This window comes from Schistocerca serialis, chromosome 2 (assembly GCF_023864345.2).
Source record: "Schistocerca serialis cubense isolate TAMUIC-IGC-003099 chromosome 2, iqSchSeri2.2, whole genome shotgun sequence".
NCBI classification, from domain to species: Eukaryota; Metazoa; Arthropoda; class Insecta; order Orthoptera; family Acrididae; genus Schistocerca; species Schistocerca serialis.
This window is the reverse complement of record NC_064639.1, coordinates 385190360-385211659: the sequence shown is the minus strand read 5'-3', so window position 1 is coordinate 385211659 and position 21300 is coordinate 385190360. Positions and strand designations below refer to the sequence as shown.

The following is a 21300-nucleotide window of genomic DNA, read 5'->3' as shown; positions in this document are numbered from 1 at the left end:
CACACACACACATTTCCTCAAAAACAGTTCACACAAACATGGCCACTGTCTCAGGGTACTACAGACCAATTGCAACTGTGTGTGTATCGAGTAGCAATCTGCTGGGATGGAAGGTGGGGGTCAGAAGGAGGCATGAGGTGGAGAGGGGAGGGACAGCAGGGTACATGTTAGAGAAGACACTTGCACAGGGTGGTGTGGCATGCATGAACTTGCACAGGACAGTGCTGTTAAGTGCAGCATTAGGTGGCTGTGCTGGGAAGGGCAGCAGAGGGGGGGGGGGGGGGGGGAGGAAGGAGTGAGGAGAAGCAGAGAAGGGAAGGAACTTGCAAGTATGTTGGCAGGATGGAAGACATGTGTAGTGCTGGAGTGGGAGGTAGGAACAGGATATGTAGGTGGGAGACAGGGACAAGCAATGATTTAGGTCGGGGGGGGGGGGGGGGGGGGGTTAAGGGAATGGAGTATACTTTGTAGTGAGAGTGCAGTTCACAAAAACTGGTGCTGGTAGGAATAAACGAGGTGGGATGGGCTGTGAAGCCTATATAAAGGACATCAAACCATTTCCGCCACTGACTCTCCACAGTCCCTATTCTTTTACCATGCTTGTCACTAACAGTGTCACCTCCCTCTACACTAACATTCCCAATGCTCATCCCTCGTTGCTGTTGAATACTTGTTTTTTCAATGCTCAACTGGGTCCAGACTGCTATCCAGTGGCGGCTCATGAGTATACACTCCGGGTGATTACAAATTTTTAGGTTCAGATAAATTTGAGAGTGTGAAATTAATAGCATCTGTAGTATAACAGTTATGCTTATCAGCATGTTTATACAACTACAGACACTACCAATAATAATAACAGCAGTAATAATAATAATAATAATAATAAGATGCATAACTTATATGACAAAAGAAATAATTGTTTTTGTGGTATTTTGTTGTTTTGTGCATAATTAAGTACAGTTTAGGACAATAAGAAAATAATGTGTAAGCTTTCCCACTTCTCCATTTTGCATTTTTGTGTAAGTGGGAGTTTTTGTGCCTATCCATTTGTTCAGACAAATGCACAAGATCCCTGACAGATGTACTAGTTCGCGAATTTACTTCCAGGCTGAAATGAGATTTTCTTATGCTACACCCATGCAAGAAGTAGTGCTGACTGTTCATTTACTTGTTAAATGTTTGCTAGCAGTCACCACTTATTTGATTTTGTCACCCTCTCAAAGGATCTGTCCTCAGAGGCCCTAGTTCTTTTGAGGCTAACTTTTCCTGGTGATTTACTTTTCTGTTTCCAGAGTGAGATTTCCACTCTGCAGAGGAGTGTGCACTGATATGAAACTTCCTAGCAGATTAAAACTATGTGTCCGACCAAGATTCAAACTGGGATGTATGCCTTTTGTGGGCAAGTGTTCTACCAACTCAGCTACCCAAGCATGACTCACGATCCATCCTCACAGCTTTAATTTTCCAGCAGCATTTAAAATAGACTCAACATAATTCATGTTTACACTGCACATGAAAACTGATTCCCACAAACTGAACAACCAAACACAAAGTGCTGTATATGGAAATGATACAACTCAAGTAGTAACGTCTACCAACAAACTTGTCTACCAACCAACACTTGACTAGAATACAAATGAAACAATGAGATCTATAAGGGCCTAAAGCACACCACCATTGATCCCACATTTAAGTAAATATCAGAGAAACCAATGTTATAGCTTTTTGTGAATTTTCATACATACATTGTTGGCCTACAGCACCAATAAACCTGACTCACCATAAGATCAACAGATTCCATAACCATGAATAAACGTTACAGTCTCACAATTGATGATGATGTGCTTTAGGCCCTTATGACTCTCAGTGCCTCAAATGGATTACTGTATGATAAAATTCGTGTCTTGGGGAATGTACTATAACTCATCCAGAAACCTACATCATCATCATCATCCAGCCGGGGTGGCCGAGTGCTTCTAGGTGCTACAGTCTGGAACCGTGTGACCGGTACGGTCGCAGGCCCGATTCCTGCCTCGGGCATGGATGTGTGTGATGTCCTTAGGTTAGTTAGGTTTAAGTAGTTCTAAGTTCTAGGGGACTGATGACCTCAGCAGTTAAGTCCCATAGTGCTCAGAGCCATTTGAACCATCATCATCATCATCAGTGTTCTGCCAAAAGGCAGGTTTTTGCATGGTAGTACTCCAGGCTGTCTGGTATTCTGCCATTCTCTTCAGGTCTGCATAGTTTCCTCTTCCTTTTATGTTGTCAATCATCTTGTATCTTCTTCTTCCTCTCAGTCTTCTCTCACAAACCAATCCTTCCAAAGCATCTGCTAACAAGCACTTCCTTCTCAATGAATGTCCCAACCAGTTCTTTTTCCTTTCTCTTCAACCTTCAGCAGACATCTTCTCTCACCAACCCTTTCCAATATTCTTTCATTACTCACTATTTCCATGCAGCTTATTCTCTCCATTCTCCTCTGCATCCACATCTCAAATACTTCTAACCTTTTTTCATCCTCTCATCTCAGCATCCATGTTTTTGCCCCATATAGTGCCACACTCCAGACAGAACCTTTGCCAATCCTTTTCCTTAGATCTTTATCTACTTTGCCACGTAAGAGTCTCCTCTTTCTATTGAATGCCTCATTCGCTATGGCAGTTTTAGTTTTCACCTCCTGGTGACATCTCTAGTCTTCAGTTATTGTGCTTCCAAGATATTTAAATGCTGTTGCTTGGCTAATGGTATTAATATTGGACAGTCTGCATCTTGTATTGATGACCATACTCTTTGGTTTTGCTGTGTTTATTTACATCCTGTATTCCATATAAGCTTCATTCAGATCTTTCAGCATATTATTCACCGTCCGTTCACTTTCTGCCACTAACACCATGTCATCAGCAAATCTTATACATTCTATTCTCCTTCCACCAATACATATTCCTCTTTTCCTATCTAAGCCTTTTGCATTAATCTGTTCAAGCAACAGTGGAGAAATGCAACAACCCTGTCTAACGCCTCATCCAATGCTGCTTCCTTCTGACATTTCATTTCCAATCCTTATCCTTACTTTCGGGTGGAAATATAGATTCTATATCAGTTGTCTGTCTTTCCAGTCTACTCCTTTCCTCTTCAAAATATCCATCAGCTTGTTCCACAGAACTCTGTCAAAAGCCTTTTCTAATTCTATAAAAGATTTCTCTACATTTTTCCAATATATATCTTTCCCCTATAGTTTTTAATAGGCCAGTAGCATCTCTTGTTCCTTTTCCTCTTCTAAATCTGAACTGCTCCTCTGCAATCCCTCTATCCAGCTTGCCATATAGCCTTCTGTTCAACACTCTCAGCAAGACTTTAGCTGCATGAGTAATTAGACAAAATAGGTTTCCTGTCAGTACAACTTTAACATACTCTGACATCTGGTCTAATTTTACTGCAGTATATAGTGAGTGAATTGGCATATCTGAGAAGTGTGCTATCATATAGCACGATTTATGCCAAGCAAACTGAGATAAAAGTCTGCTGCAGTGTGCTACACCTCATGGCACTGACATAAAGTTCTAGTTGAGTGCACATCGTGAGCCATGCACATTGTTTATCAAATCTGTTTGTATTTGGCCCATAAGGCAATTACATCATGCAAGTTGCAAATGTGCAAACGTTCCTTAAAACAAGTACAACTGAAGTTGTGCTCATGACTCCGATGTCAAATTTCATGGAGTGTAGAGAAGCAGCAGCATAGTAGGTTTAAGTGTGGTATCTTTCAGATTGGAGCATCTATGTTATGTTTAACAGCATTCAAAGAAAAACAGACAATAAATCCACAAGGCATCAAAAGTTAGGGTGTTCACATGCTCTTTTGCTCTTACACAGTAGCTGCCACTACAGCTATCTCCTTCCTGGTCACTATGGTCAACTACATCCTCACCCACAATTAATTCTCCTTTGAAGGCATTGGCTACAAAAAATCCATGGTATATCAAAGGGCAGCCATACAGCATCATTCTGTGCCATTCTATTCATGGCGTATCTGGAGGAACTCTTCCTAGACACCCATAATTGTAAACCCCTCTCCTGGTTCAGTTTCATTATTGACATTTTTGTGATGTGAACAGAATCTCTGTACCTTCACCCCAATTCACTTCACCTGGCCCTTCTTAACTTCAAAAGCCACCTTCTTTGATGCTGACCTCCACCTCAAGGGTGGCTACATCAGTATCTCCTTCCACATCAAACCTGCAACCACCTTGACAACTGCAAACCATTCCATACCAAGAAGTTCCTTCTAAATCGCTTAGCCACCTGTGTACATCACATCTGTAGTGATGAGCTGCCTCTCTCCAAATATGTCAGTGGCCACATGCATGCTTTCGCAGACTGAAATTACCCTTCCAACCTTGTTCAGAAACATATCTCCCATGCCTTCTCTCTCCAGTCACTTACCATCTCCCATATACCCACCATCCAGCTACAAAAAAAGCGCACTTCTCATGACTCAGTACCATCCAGGACTGGAGCAACTGAATCTCATTCTATGCGTGAATTTTGACATGCCCAGAAATGAGGAACATCCTCCCCACTATCCTGCCCACACTTCCCACAGTGGTATTCCACCACCCACTGAACATATACAGTATCCTTGTCTGCCCCTATTCCACCCCTGCTCCCAATGCTCCCAACCCCTGCCTCATGGTTCATACACGTGCAATAGACCTACTACTATCACCTACTCCAGTCCAATTACAGGCACCTCCTAGCCCATCAAAGGCAGGACCACATGTGGAAGCAGCCATGTGACAAACTATCTATGCTGAAGCCACTGTGCCAGTTTTTATGTGGGCATGGCTGCTAACAAGCTGTCTGTTCAAATGAAAAGCCATTGCCAAAATGTGTCTAAGAGAAAGCTGGACCACCCAGCTGCTGAACATTCTGCACAACATGATGTGCTTCATTTTAATGACTCCTTTACAGCTATCTGGATTATTCCTACCAGCACCAGCTTTTCTGAACTGCTCAGATGGAAACTCCTCTATAACATATCCTTTGTTCCTACAACCCCATTGGTCTAAACCTTCACTAGTCCCTGTCTCTCACATATCTATCCACTTCCCTGCTCCCACTCCGGTACTCCATATGTCTTCTATCCCACCAATGCACCTACAAGTCCTTTTTCTCTTCTCTACTTCTTCTCTCTCTACTCTGACTTGCTCCCAATCCCTCCCCCCCCCCCCCCCCCCCCCACACACCAGCACAGCCTCACAACATTGCACCTAATAGCCCTATGCTATTCCCTCAAGCCCATTTACACCTCCAGGCAGCACTAGCACCTCACCCACCCATACTTTACTGTCCCTCTTTCTCCCAGCCTCTTGTCTGCTCCTTACTCCCACCATCCATTCCAGGAGATTGCTGGTGTCACAGTTGCAGCTGAGAGATAAGAGGGAAATTCTGTTCTCAGTAAGCAAAAAATAAAGCATCAATATGAGCACCACAATTCTCCATGACCCCACAACTGAGCTGCCCTGTTCTCATGTTCTGCTGGTCTGTGAAACACTTCACCCAGCAGTTGTAGTGACCATTAAATGAACTGGCATTTTTCATATTAACAACTTATTTCAGGATGAAAGTTGCATTGCCATATGTTCAACTACAGAATGAATCCTAACTGTTTGATTTTGCAGAATGATTACTTAGAAAAAAAATCTGATGAAGTTAGATTCAAATGTTCCAGAAACATTATTTTGTTCGTGATGCTCACCTTAGAAAAGCAACACTTACTTTTGTTTCTCACTAGCCATTGTGTTATTGTAAGGTATTCAGCAATAAGATAACTATTATTTGTTCCAGACATCATAGAGTTTTTAGCACCTATATTCCATGTGAAACTTCCTGACACATTGATTGTGTTTGCTGGAAGTGCATTTGAACATAGAGCCCTACTTTCACAGGCAGAGTAAAGTCTGGGTTCTTGTTCTGGCCTGGCACAAGTTTCATTCCTTTAGGAAATTTCACAATAGCTCACACTCTGCTATAGAATGAAAGATTCATTCTGGAATATACAATGCTTTCTAAACCACAGAAAAAGTAAATATGCTGCCAGCTACCACATGAAGTTATTCAGTTATTTTTCAAAATTTAAGAATTAAAGTTTTACTTCTTTCGCCAATGCATGTATTGATCCAAAACAAATTAAATTCATATATGTGCTGCTTTTGCTCTGTATGATTAGTGTAGATTCAACATTTTTAATACAATCTCCTTTTTTTCTACAGTTGGAAGGTGAACCTGTACAAGGTCAAGAGATGTCTGTGTAGATTCAACATTTTTAATACAATCTCCTTTTTTTCTACAGTTGGAAGGTGAACCTGTACAAGGTCAAGAGATGTCTGCTGTCGCAACTTTGAAGAACCCATTGCCAATACCAGTGAAGAAAGGACAGTTCTTGATTGAAGGCCCTGGAATAGCTAAAACACAGAAGATAAAACTTTCCCAGTACGTATTTAAGTATGATGATACTTCGTCATATGATTTGCATTTGAAATTTTTAATTAGAAATTTTTTACTTAACTATGAACATGTCAGTGTGAAACTGTTCACTGTTGCCCAGACAGGAAGTATGAAATGTTTGTTTTATTCACATGATAATAATAATTTAACTTGAAAAGTAAAAGATGAATCAAGACACACCATTACACAGTGCATTCAACAGTGTACTTGCATATATTATTGCAGTTAGAGCTAAAAAAGATTGATAGTTAATATCTAATTAAAAACAAAAGAGGTAACAGTTAAAAACAAACAAATGTACGTCTTCTGATACTGCACTTCAATGGGTCATATAAGAATTATGTTTCCCATTCCTTGTACTTCCTTCAGACTATATAATCTATAATAGCTTTGGGAAGAAAGTTCTAGGAATGTGTGTCAACCTAAATTAATCTCTTTCCCATATCATTCTAAATCACGACAGACCACATATAATTCATTCATTTGCTCATTTAACTGTAATCTTCCTCATTAGACAAATAAAACTTTCCTTTACTATGTAAGTAATTCTTTTGAATTTTCACTCCTTTTTAAGAGTCATATTTGCAGTTGGAGTTGTGCACATCAGCCTGTCAACTGGCAGTGTAGCTATTGCAGTAACACTAGAAACATTTATATTATACTTTCAAACTTTTTATACATTTTTATGGAAGTTCGGGTATAGTGTAAATACCTATGCATAAAGGAGACCACTCACCAAAAACCAGAAGCACTGAACATAAGTTCAAAAAAAGAAACAAAACTTGCTAACTTTTGGAGTAACCCTTTTTTGGGCTAGAGTAAAAACACGTGCACACACACAAAAATATATGTACCTATGCCCCTTATATATGTGGCACCAAACTCCTCTCCCTGCATCCACCTCTCTCTTCTTCTACCCATGCCTTCACCTGTCAAAATGCAGCACTAGCAATGTGTGTCTAGCCAGCACCACATAGAGGCACAGACATGTGCATACAAGTGTGTGTGCATGTCTGCGTGTGTGTGTGTGTGTGTGTGTGTGTGTGTGTGTGTGTGTGTGTGTGTGTGTGTGTGTGTGTGTGCATGCCTGTGTGTGCTCATGCGTGTTTGTATGACCATTTTCTGTGTGTAATTGTACTCTAGCTTGAGCAAGGATTACTCCAAAAGCTAGCAAGATTTTTGCTAATTGGTCTCCTTTATTCCTTACAAACTTCTTATGAAATCACATATACGATTTTATGCATTACTGCTTTTACTGAGAATAAACAGAACTTATGATTTTTGAGACATTAACACAGTTACTGTTTCCAGAGATCTGTAGTTCATTTTCAAATTATTCTGATTTCATTTGAAGGATTTTTTGTCCACTAGCTTCTTCTCTTAATTTATACATTATGCTGATGAATAGTGTTACCCTCTTATTTAACAGTATATGTTAAAACACTCATGACATATTCTTAACATGAAAATGTATGCAAAATGTGATTTTCATTCATACATTTAGGACTGGTTTGAGAATACTTTTTCATGCAAGTGACTTACCCTCTGGTGCCCCCAACCCTCACCCCCTTCCTCATTTCCCTTATACATTTTCATCCTGTCAGCTCTGACTACTAATTGTAATATAATCCACATACAAATCTTACTCTCAGCTTGATGACCCACACCTCCATTACTAACTCACTATGTCCTGCGTATAAATCTTACAATTTTGGCACCCTGGGGCCCTCTCAGCATGGTACCCAAAGTAGTGTCTTGTGTTACTTGGGCCTCGAATCTACCTTACATTCGCACTTAATACCCATAAATCCTTTAAAGAAGGGGAGGGTCCTTGCACAGTATGAATGAGTCAACTTATATACAAACATTGGCTCCCGCAGCCATTGTCACAGTCAATAAATTTTTTCCGGGTTTGTGACTGCTTAGTCAATATGTAAAACTACCCATGTTTTGATCACTGTTGGAAGTGACCTTCTTCAATGTGCTTTTGTTTACTGCTGAATGAGAAAACTATGTTTCTTATGTACCTGCAGATGTGGCTGTTATTTAATCCTGATAGGTGGTTAAGGATGAAGGTGAAGGATATTAGAAGTTCTTTATTGGTGTTTTTATTATTTCTTTTCACTGGTGGAAACTCGATGTTTTCCTTAGTGTTGGATTACTGATTGTCATTGGTGTAAATCAGTGAATGGAAAACCAAGTGGCAGTTGTGACATGGTGTTGTCGATTAGTGTATGTAGGTGAGATGGGGTGACCCATCAGCGCACAGATATCTGAACGTGAAAGATATATCTGACTAAGACAACACACCAAGTGATTGCTGGCAGAACATAAGGCTGAGTGCAGCAAACAGGTTGATTTTGGTGAAGCTCATGTACTGGCAAAACAGCCTCTAACTTTCAGGAGGAAGATTAGAGAGGCAATAGAAATAGCCAAGTGACCAGCCAACATGAACAGAGAGGACGGATACCAACTTCTGACATCTTGGCTGCCAGCAATAACAGCGTTACAGGACAACAGCTCTCTTGAAGCAATACATGTAGGCATGTGAGAGACCACTGTCTCCATATGTACATAACATATTGGCGAACCTCAGCTGGCATTAGAATGCAACAAAACAATGCCACGTCACAACTGCCGCCTGGTTTTCCATTTGCCGATTTCCACTAATCATAAGCAGTAATGCAAACACTAATCAAAACATCAGGTTTCCACCAATGAACAGAAATAATAAAAACACCAACAAAGAACTTCTAACATCCTCACCTTCATACTTAACAGCCTATCAGAACCAGATTACAGCCATGTCTGCAGCTATATAAGAAACAAAGTTTTCTCATTCAGCAGTAAACAAAAACACCCCGAAGGTCATTTGCAACAGTGATTGAAACATGGCAGTTTTGTGTAGTAACAGTGCGGTCACAAACCCAGAAAAATTTTATTGAATGTGACAATGGCCACGGAAGCCTATGTTTGTATTTAACCAATCTGTATGGGCAGGAAGTCTACGGAAACACTGTGGCTAAGAAGAGGTAAACTGCTGAATGGTCTTATCTTTTTGAAGAGATGCAGGGACACTGCTATAGCACCAAAATTCTTAAGGCTGACATCCCATTTAAATTCAAGCAAGGCAAAGAATATCGATTTACAAGCCAGCAAAGCTTTGTTGTGGGAAAGGATCCCCCCACATTCAAGTAAGTCTTGACACAAACAACAGGAAACTTCGTCAACTGTACCTCTTCCTTGCTGGGAAGCTGGACATAGATGACTGGGAGAAGGTCAACATGTTAACCTTTCAACAGGTCACAAAGTCGAGTGATTGTACCGCCATCCATCAGATGAGGAAGCTCTACAAACTGCAGCAGAAAATCACTGAGGAAGGAATAATACTAGATACTCAACAGATGGTGGTTAACCTTTCCAGCTACTCATTAAGTGATGCAGTGACACAAATTCTGGCTGAAGGAATGAATTTTGCAGTTGCACCAAAACGAGTCCCAAAAGAATACATCATCGAATCTGTTGAAGCTTTGATTCCTCATCTACCACAAGCAGAGGCAGAGACAAGAAACACTACAAATCCTGACTCACCTCCGAAACAAAATATCAGCAAGGAGGAACGTCATGCTATTGCAGAGCAGAAGAATAGCTCTCATTTAGTAATAACATGAGCAGACAAGAGAAATGTGACTGTTGTGTTGGACATGGAAGATTATAATAAACAAATGGAGGATCTTCTGAGTGAACCCATTTGTAAGAAGCTTAAGGGAGATCAAATGGCCAAGATAATCTCATTGATGCAAACACTGCTAAAGCAAACTAGAAAGAATTTTGATATGGCCAGAGGACTCATCCCATAAGTTCCACAGGCACCAAGGATATATATGGTGTACCGAAGGTCCATAAAGAGGCATTTACTTTGCAACCGACTGTGAGTACCATTAATTCACCAACATATAGTCTAGCAAAGGAACTGGGTCCAAAGCTCCGACATTTGGTGAGCCAGATAAATTTGTATATTCAGGACTCCATCCATTTTGTTGAACTTTTGAAACAATAGCGTACCTCGGCCACAGCCCTGATGGTTAGCTTTGACATGAAGTCTTTATTCACAAATGTACCAGTACAAGACACCATGAACATCTTAGAGGAATGTGTGGCACCCAATATCTGAGAGCTAGTGCACCACTGTTTAACGATCACCTATTTCAAGTGGAATGGGGAATTCTATGAACAGACAGATGGTGTAGCTGTGGTCTCCCCTCTTTTGCCTATTGCAGCAGACAACTTCATGGAAGCATTTGAAGAAACAGTGTTCCAGTCCACACCATTACACTCAGAATGTTGGTTCTGAGATGCTGATAATACTTTTGTTATCTGGCAACATGGAGAGGAAGAGCTATGAAATTTCCACCAACACCTCAACCAGCAGCACAGCAGAATCCAATCCACTATGGAGATAGAAAAGAATTGGGTGCTGCCTTTGCCCGATGCAGAAGTTTACAGAAATATCTTCTGGTAAACCTTGCGGGATGTAAGGTCGTGGTCCATGAAACTCTTCATCTCCTAACGTTTCGTCCAGTGCTTCGCTGGACATCTTCAGAGGGGTGTTTCTCCTCCGGTGAGTCTTGCCGACTGACGGGTCGGACGTCTGAGAGCGACTTATGTATCGTAGAAAGTGGGCGTGACCAGAGTTACACGTGATATGCAGAGATAACCTTTGTCAGAGATAAAACTTAACTTAACTTAACTATCGATCGTAATCTTGTCCGTGACAAGATTACGATCGATAGTTAAGTTTTATCTCTGACAAAGGTTATCTCTGCATATCACGTGTAACTCTGGTCACGCCCACTTTCTACGATACATAAGTCGCTCTCAGACGTCCAACCCGTCAGTCGGCAAGACTCACCGGAGGAGAAACACCCCTCTGAAGATGTCCAGCGAAGCACTGGACGAAACGTTAGGAGCTGAAGAGTTTCATGGACCACGACCTTACATCCCGCAAGGTTTACCAGAAGATATGTCATCCGGTCGTGAAAGCCTTCATACTATGAGTTTACAGAAAGCCTGATGGTAAACTGGGCCATAGAGTATATAGGAGCAAACTAGTACTGACAAGCACTGCCTCCTATCATCATCACCCTATAGAGAAGAAATCCACCCTGCACCCTTTAACCAAGAGGGTTCACAGGATCAGTGATAAGGAACATATAAAGAATGAACTACAAAACCTCAAGTCCATTTTTGGTGCCAACGATTATGGGATGAAACTAATAGATAAAACTATGGTGACAAAGAATGAAGGCAATAGAGGAGAGCAGAAGGAAGCACAAAACAGCACTCTATTACCATATGTTCAAGGTGTCAAGTTTATATGCCAACTAGCTCTGCAGATGATGAAGAAATTGATGAAATGTACGATGAGATAAAAGAAATTATTTAGATAGTGAATGGAGACGAAAATTTAATAGTCATGGGTAACTGGAATTCGATATTAGGAAAAGGGAGAGAAGGAAACGTAGTAGGTGAATATGGATTGGGGATAAGAAATGAAAGAGGAAGCCGCCTGGTAGAATTTTGCACAGAGCATAACTTAATCATAGCTAACACTTGGTTCAAGAATCATGAAAGAAGGTTGTATATATGGAAGAAGCCTGGAGATACTAGAAGGTATCAGATAGATTATATAACGGCAAGACAGAGATTTAGGAACCAGGTTTTAAATTGTAAGACATTTCCAGGGCAGATGTAGCCTCTGACCACAATCTACTGGTTATGAACTGTAGATTAAAACTGAAGAAACTGCAAAAAAAGTGGGAATTTAAGGAGATGGGACCTGTGTGGTCTCAGCTCTCTGAGACTGCAGATGTGTGTGCAAGTTGCATTTATATGAGTGTGTGTGTGTGTGTGTGTGTGTGTGTGTGTGTGTGTGTGTGTGTGTGTGTGTGCTTGTGTGTATGTGTGTCTACTGCTGACAAAGGCCTTAATGGCCGAAAGCTTTAATTGTGTGAATCTTTTTATTGCGCTTATCATGGCTCGGCATCTCTGCTATATGGTGAGTAGCAACTTTCCTCTCTGGTGTTGTTTCATACTAAATAGCATATTTTCATTGGTTTGTTCAACACAAGAAATCAAGATAATGAGATGTATCTTCTTATTAGGCATTATTAGGAGTCAATATAATGGAAGGAAACATTCCACGTGGGAAAAATTATATATAAAAAAACAAAGATGAGGTGACTTACCGAACAAAAGTGCTGGACCTGCCAGCGCTTTTGTTCGGTAAGTCACCTCATCTTTGTTTTTTTTATATAGAATTATTAGGAGTGAATGATATAAACTTGCTGCAAATAAGACCCATTCAAATTGTATAGACCAGATTGATAGTGTAAAACAAATGCTTAACTTGCGTCTTATGTGATGTCCTGGTGATCTTGACAAGTACAGGATCAGTAAAATTCCCATCAGCATGCAGTGTTACTCAAAATAACAGGTATACATTTTTAAGACACAGAGAAACACACACAGAACATTGCAAATAATAGCTCAACAGTGAATCTCAAATCCCAAACTCACATCTTTATATACACTTTCAAACAACTGCACCACTGTTGATCTTACAATTTTTGGTGATTACTATTGAAAAGTACTTCATTAGGTCAATTTTACACACATACAGAGACAGTATAAATTGCTCTTTGTTTCACACATACAAATTAGCCAGAAAACAATAATAATATCTGAATTTACACCAGATATGTGGAATAAACCATAACTTAGACACAAGAACAAAATCAAACACAATGCTCCTATCATTTTATCAACACACAGTTAAACAGAACTTTCAGTTATCTTCTACAGTAATTTTGTATTTCACACAATAAGCATCTTTTGATAATTTGTCTACCTATTTTAAATTTGTTATTTCATTAAACATATACAGTTATTTAAAGATCGATAATAGTAATTCTTATAATATTCAGGGCGTACAGACATAGCTTTATGTATTTTGACTGATAAACAAAAACAAGTGACATAGTATAGAATATGAGAATTTCAGATGTTCCTATCAATTGACCGAGTTCTATGGATTTGGTATGTTAGTACTTCAGAATCATTTAATATTACATTATCCACTATGTGGAGTTTATAACTTTGTTTGCATATCTGACATTAAAAGGATCTTGTTCTTGGTCTAATTTAGAATGTTTGTACATGATATAATTAGTATACTAAGGTAATATACAAAATATGTCCATTATATTCTTATAACATTATTGGAATCTGAGTGGTGACTAGTTCTCAATAAACTTGAGAGTTGTTGTAATGATTTGTTCAATTTGCTTTCCATTCTTTCCACTTACATCATCAGGAGCCATCACATTTTTCAAGGAGTTCTTCAATGCATTTGGCAAACCATTTATGTACGTTAAGGAGATGACTGGAGAAAGTATTGAACCTCATTTCTCTTCTTTCTTTATTGCCATATAAATTCTCAACATCACCTTTTGCATTCGATTTTTAAGATTTGGCACCAACCATGTAAGGCAGATTCCTTGAAGGCCTTAATATTTTGATTTTCCTAGTATAATTTAATGATACACACAAGCAAAGGTATTGCCAAGGCCACTTAAAACGTCAGAATGCAGTTTAACCAAAATATGATAAAGGAAATGCTATAAAAAATAAATGTTACTTAATGTATAATGTTCACTCCTATTTTCCAGTGAATGACAAAAAAATTGTTATTGTTTTTAGGAACATTGCTCCCGGTGAAGAGGCATCAGTCAACTTTAAATTTACACCAAAATATGATGGCCGGGCAACAATTGCTGCAAAATTTTCATCAAAAGAGCTTGATGATGTGGATGGATTCCTTAATTTCATGGTTGAACCCAAGAAAGAAGTGAATGGTACTGGAAATGCAGCTTAAGAAGAGCCAGATTTAAAGATCTGCAATTTGACATTCAAGTACATTAAGGAATTTTTTGCATTGCTTTGGAGAATTATATGAGAGAACATCTCACATAAGAGGGATGCATTATTTAAATAAGACTGCTGTTTCAGATTCAACATTTGTTAGTAATGTAGTATATATTAGGAACTAAATTAGCTATTATCTGCCAAATTCCTCCTTTTTTCATTAACATCACATATATTTTGTATCGAGTCACACATCATCATTTCCCCTGCACATTATTGTATATTTTGATTTCAGCTAACCATGTTGGTAGCTACTGTCTCAAAGTTCAAGATGATGCCATGATATTGAATGTCTGATATTTCATAAAGTTTACTTATTTCCTTATTTGATTTCATCAAAATAATGGAAACAGTACTGTCTTGAGATTAATCTTTAATTTATTTTTGATGCAGTTTATTACTTATATTTCATACATTGTCAGCAGCACTTGGAAAGGAAACAAAGTTTATGTCTTTCATGCTGACATTCAGTATAAAGCTTTATTTCTATGAATGTTTAAAATACTTTTAGGCAGTATTAAATGAATATATGGTCATATATTCATCAGAACTTTATTTTTATTTATATATTACAGGAAGAGAATTTAAAGTACTCCATTAACACTTTTTTGATGTGTTTTTATATCTGCATGATCCAGATGTTCAAAATAGTAGAAAAAGCGCAGCCTTGAAAACAATGTCAAGCTAAAGATACATTTTTTTAAAAATATGTTTGTATTATATATTAATGTGTTTTGATATCAGTGTGTGGAGTTTTCCTATAAACAAGAAACACATTAAACTGACCTGTTGCACTTATGTAAAAGGCAGCTGAGTGTTACATTAAACATCTGGTAGCTACTATAATGTAATTAGATTTACTTTTGGTGCCTTTTTGTAAAATAACATTTAATTTTATATTCTCAGGGCAACTTTTATAAGATGTATAATAAAATTAACTATGTCTATGAGAAGACAGCTGTAGCCAGATGTGAGTAGCTACGATGAGTGAAAAGAACTGTAACAAAATCAAGAAATTAGTTGAAATATAGTTAATAGTAAAATTTCATTCCAGCAAGAAATCATTGACAAATATTTAAAATACAACACCAGAAATTTTCAGTTTATTCATTAGTACAGTAACAAGAAATGATCATGTATGAAGAACAAATTGTCTTCAATACATGCTTAGTAATCTAATCATGTGATTCTACAGTGTGCTTCATTAAATATACGTAGTTTGTCTGTCTGAGAGTGAAATTTGTTGTTGATGTTAGATGTTTATAGCTATGTTTGTGTTATGTTTCAGTGTATATTATATTTAATGACTCATTATTTTATTCAGATACATATTTTAATAAGTTTGTAGACATTTACATTTTTATCAACAGTAGAAAAAGTATGAAACTGCCATTTAACAAACTTATTCATTATGATGCCATAAGAACTATGAAAATGTAGTGCATTTATTTTTCTGTACCAAATGTGAAATAAATGTTTTGTCTTAAAAGTTCTTTTCCTATTTTGCTTTAAAAAAATGACATCATAACATCTATATTACTAAAACACTACCCTGTAACCCAGAAATTGTAATCAGGCACCAGTTACAGTATAGGGCAACAAAAATTCAATTTTCAGTAATTCATGGAATTATTGACTGAATTAAAAAAATTAAAATGCTGTCATAATCTGGTCATTAAGAGGTACAGTCTTGTGTTAAAAATTTAATACAGTAAGACAAGTAGAGAGCACTTTCATGGCAACCTCCTGGAAGGAGGAGAAGAGGAAGACCACAGAAAGTGTGGCCAAGGAAGAATGGTGCAATTGAAGTATCTGGAGACAGAGATGTGGCATATAGTGATAGCTGTGGAACCCGCTCAACATGTAAGGATTATAGTTTGAAACTGTGTGTTTCTCTTGAGGTGACTTAACTGATGACACACAAACATGTGGACTTCATTTGTCCAGTGTTAAGGAATGAGAGCACCTAGTGACTTCCAACAAAATTTATACATAACTTCAAATTTTTATGACATTTTTTCTTGCTGACACCATCCACAAAATAATGAAAGGGGAAACATTTATTACTTACTACATTTTTGCTGTTCATGCAGTCAAATATCAGCATCAAGAAAGACATTTTAATTTATTACTTCATTACTACTAACTCTATGCACAACACCGTCTGCAGACAGTGTCCACATATCATTGTACAACACACAGTCAAGGAGATATGACAAGGGAATATTCCCAAGTATCAATAAGCAATTGTGATGGAACTTGGTGGTTGACAGAGGTGGCAAAATAGTACAACATATATTTTTTTATTTGTGACCAATTTCACTTTAATGGTATATAACACACCCCAAAAAATTGGTATTTTAGGTTTAGGGGGAATATCTTCAAGGTATAAGAAAACATTATTCAGGTAAAAGTTAATATATAATTAATATTCTTGAAAACTGTGTAATTGAATTTTGTAACATTTTGAAATTTTGCAAAATACTCCGCTACCATTAATTAATTCTGAAAAATGAAAACTTTTGTTCCAACACAAATTAAAGAAGTTTTCCAGCCACATACATTGCCGTCTAATAAAGCTGGTTTCTAAAATACCATTTTTTTGGAAATTGAGCTATACACAATGTGCTGTTGCAGTATTTTGAACATATCTGATTAAAATATCTAAACATTCATTACTATTATAACTATTTATTTTACTTATATTTGTTTTATGTTTTAAATTCTTATTTTATATTTACATTCATGTTTTTACATATGTGTATTCCGTTAATTGAAAATAATAAGTAGCTCATACTATGATAGAAAATATATACAGGAGTGATAATCTGCAAGGAAATGCTTAAAACATGATGTCTTTTTACACCATGCACATAGAATGAACAAAATTTCTTCATGTAATATACATGATGGAGTAGCCAATATAAAACAGAATTCAGCAGGATTTCAAATTATCACGGGTGATCCTCTAAATATCCTGGTTTGTATCAGGTATATTTCAGTACATTGGTAAGCCTTGATGAAGAGAAAGCATGCCAGATATGCCAAAGCATTCATCTCATGCACCCCAATGCCACCTCAGCCCAGGGCAGCAGGCTGAGGCCTCTTGACCATGGTCAACACAGCTTCCAGCTGTTTCAGGCAGTGGCCTATTTCCCCTGCATCCATACACAACAGCCACAGTCCCTGTCAATCTCTGGTCAATGTTGATTTATATTACAAAGAATATAGTACAATAAGCAGTTGCTGGATGTGACCTAAGTTCTGCTGCTACACTACTTCTGGTTTTTGCTACTCCCCAAAATAAGTTCATGCAACACAAATGCAGTACAAAAGCTTAGAATACTTAGAACATGTAAGACAGCACAGTAAAATCGACAACACAGTTCACTTCTCCTCATAAGCAAGTGAGAACAAAAATAAACTATATCTTGTGTATAAAAAGAAGCTGCTGCTGCTCCTTGGCCATGGCTATTGAATCACATGGAATAAGATGCTAGAAGAAAATTACAATAAAATGCACTTTTCAGTATTTAGAGGCCTCATCCACTACAGAGAAGAAAGTGCAATCAGTAATGCAGTACAGAGTGCGCATTGAACAGAAATGTCATGAATCATGCTGTTATTGTCAGATTTGTAAGAAGAGGTCTTTTTGTAGAAAAATGTTTCAAGATATGTCATCACCAAAAAGCTTGATTATTTATCATCATTTGTAGTACACTGGCATGCAAAACTTAAGGACATGCCTAATGTTTGCATGTTGTGTTACTGTCAAGTAACAAAGCTCAACGAAACTTGGACCATACATAGAAGGAACTGCTACAGTATATTACAACAGAGATGTGAAAGAAATGTGCAACAACAGAAGCAGAAATGACACTTTCATTCAAAGACAATAATTACATTGAAGTCACTGGAATTCATGATGCTCCCTGGACATTACAAACAGCAGGAAATGATTCTTAATAGGGCGTGTGATAGCCACGGACAACAATGATGTTCTGCAACATGACCCCATGTTCTTGTTGTATGGCATTCCATTCCTCCACCAGTGTGGTTGACAACTGCTGCGCCGGCCGGGGTGGTCGAGCGGTTCTAGGCGCTACAGTCTGGAACCGTTTGACTGCTACGGTCGCAGGTTCAAATCCTGCCTCGGGCATGGATGTGTGTGATGTCCTTAGGTTAGTTAGGTTTAAATAGTTCCAAGTTCTGGGGAATGATGACCTCAGAAGCTAAGTCCCATAGTGCTCAGAGCCATTTTTTTTTTTTTTTTTTTTTTGGGCAGCTGCTGGGTGGTCATTGGTTCATGTGAAAGTGATGCAGTATGCCCTCCCAAAGCATCCCACATGTACTGGATGAGATTTAAGTCTGCAAAATAGGCAGAACAGGTAATCTGCTGAATAGTCTCTAATTCAAAGAGCTCCTCCAACTGTGCTGTTTGACGTGGTCATCCATAAAAGTGATCTCAGGCCTGAATGCAACCCTAAAAAGACACGTGTGGGGAATGATTACACTGTCATAGTAATATCAATTGATGAGTGTAATGTGTTCAAAGATTTGGAGGTCAATAGGTGAAACTGAGGTAATTACTGATGGTTTTACCAGCCACCCAATTATGCTGTGATAGTTTTAGAGTAATTCAAAGAAAGTCTATGGCTAGTGGCACAGAAATATCCAGATCATGGAATACTAGTTGGAGGTGAATTTATCCTACAGGAAGTCTTGCAGTGTACTTTTGAATACATTTTCTGAAAACTGTCTTGAGCAGTTAGTATGACAGCTCACACACAATGGAAACATTTTAGGCCTTGTAGCTACAAACAGATGTGACCTTATTGATGGTGTCACTATAGCCACAGGTGTTAATGACCATGATGCCATCATAGTGATGATGGTTACTGAAGTTAACAAATCAAGCTAGCAGTGTATTTTTGCTAGAAAGATCAGATAAGCAGTTGAAGTTAGACAATTAATGGACATCGTTTAGTTCCAGTGTGATGAAAGTGGAGAGTTATGGGTAAAGTTTAAATGGATTCTAAATTGTACTCTGGGAAGCAAGTGGATCAAGGGCAGAAAAGACCCACAATGGTTTAATAACAAAATTCAGAAAATGGAAAGGAAGCAAAATCTGTTGCCCTCTTGGTACAATAGCGAATGCACAAATGATGACGCAAAAGTTAGTAGAGACTTGTGTATCTGTATTAAGATTGATGCACCAAGCATACATATCTTAGCAAAGCATTTATTGGAGAACCCAAAACAATTCTGGTAATATGCAGAATCACTAAGTGAGTTGCAGGCTTCTGTTCAGTCACTCATTGACTGATCTCTTGTCAGAATAGAAGACAGCAAAAGTGAAGCTGATGTCGTAAATTTCACATTTAAGACATTATTCGTGCAGGAGGATCTCACAAACATTCTGTCATTTGAATATCACATGGAAACATGTATGGAGGATGCAGTAATCCCTGGTAATGACAAGCAACTAAAAGAGTTGAACACTAATAACTCACCGGATCCAGATGGAATCCTAATTTGGTTTTACAGAGTGTATGATACAGCATTGGCCCATTACCTAGACTGCAGTTATGACAAATCTTTCACCCAGCACAAAGTTCCAAGCAATTGCAGAAACGCATAGGAGACTCCTGTGTATAAAAGGATAAAAGAACTGACCCTCAAAATTGCAGACCAACGTCAGTTTGCTGCAGAATTCTTGAACATATTCTCAGTTCAAACATAATAAAGTTCCTTGAGACTGAAAAGCTTCTAAAAAACAAATCAGCACAGTTTAGAAAGCATTGACCATGCCAAACTCAGCTTGCCCTTTCTTCAAATGACATCCTGTGAGCACACATTTTCAGTCAGGAACATGAATTTTCAATAAATTGCCAGCAACCATTAAAAACTTGGTTTCAGATAAAGCACAGTTTAAACAGAGTTTGAAAGACTTTTTGATAGGCAACTCCTTCTATTCCATAGATGAATATCTTAATAGAGACTGTTAAGCCATCTTAAGTAAAAATATCTGTTAGATTTCAGTTTGGACAGCACTTGGTCACAACAGTCAAGATTAGGTATTTTGCGTATGATAAATTTATTAACAGTGCATAACAGTGTTCCAAATCTCACAGTGTGTTAATTCTGTAAATATTAGTTGGTCCAGTTTACTGCATTTTATTTGTCTATTCCGACAATCTCCTTAAAAATGATCAGGGTAGTATGTATTATATTCAAATGTTTTATGTTTTTGTGCTACGTGTTCCACACCCATGAGAATCATCTCAATTTTTGGTTCTGTGGAATGAAAATTGAATCTAATCTATCTAATCTAATCAGAAAGGAGGGGTAACAGGCAGATTACATATTTCCAGATTTCCAAATATAGAACAGGTTACCAGATATGTGAGTGGCTCAAAGACTTCTTAAGTAATAGGATCCAGTAAATTATCTTTGATGGCATGTGTTCATCAGGTTATCATCAAGAGTGACCCAGCAAGTATGATAGAACTGCTCTTCCATCAACATGCAAGTATGGAGATGCTTTGGGAACTCAAATGGGAGGATGGAAGGACACATTCTTTTTGAGGAATGGCATTTGAGGCTGAATTCAGAATGCTCCTACTGCTGCCAATGTACATTTTGCATCTGAGTGATCTGGCATACAAGGTGAGCAACAATCTATGGCTGCTTGCTGATGATGCTGTGGTGTAAGGAAAGGTGTCATCATTGAGTGACTGTAGGAGGATACAAGATGACTTAGACAAAATTTATAATTGGTTTAATGAATAACATCTAGCTCTAAAT

The 21300-nt window shown here is 38.1% G+C and overlaps 1 protein-coding gene across 2 annotated transcripts in view; it reads left to right on the top strand.

Annotated features, from left to right (window-relative positions):
* Positions 1-15985, top strand: part of LOC126457206 (annulin) — a 478708-nt gene extending 462723 nt beyond the window's left edge. For both annotated transcript variants that reach the window (XM_050093306.1, XM_050093305.1), the window contains exons 13-14: positions 6353-6492; positions 14269-15985. In XM_050093306.1, coding sequence (XP_049949263.1) covers positions 6353-6492; positions 14269-14443 — 315 coding nt within the window. In that variant the 3' untranslated portion in view covers positions 14444-15985. The remainder of the gene's footprint in view (positions 1-6352; positions 6493-14268) is intronic.
* The last annotated feature ends 5315 nt before the right edge of the window (positions 15986-21300 follow it).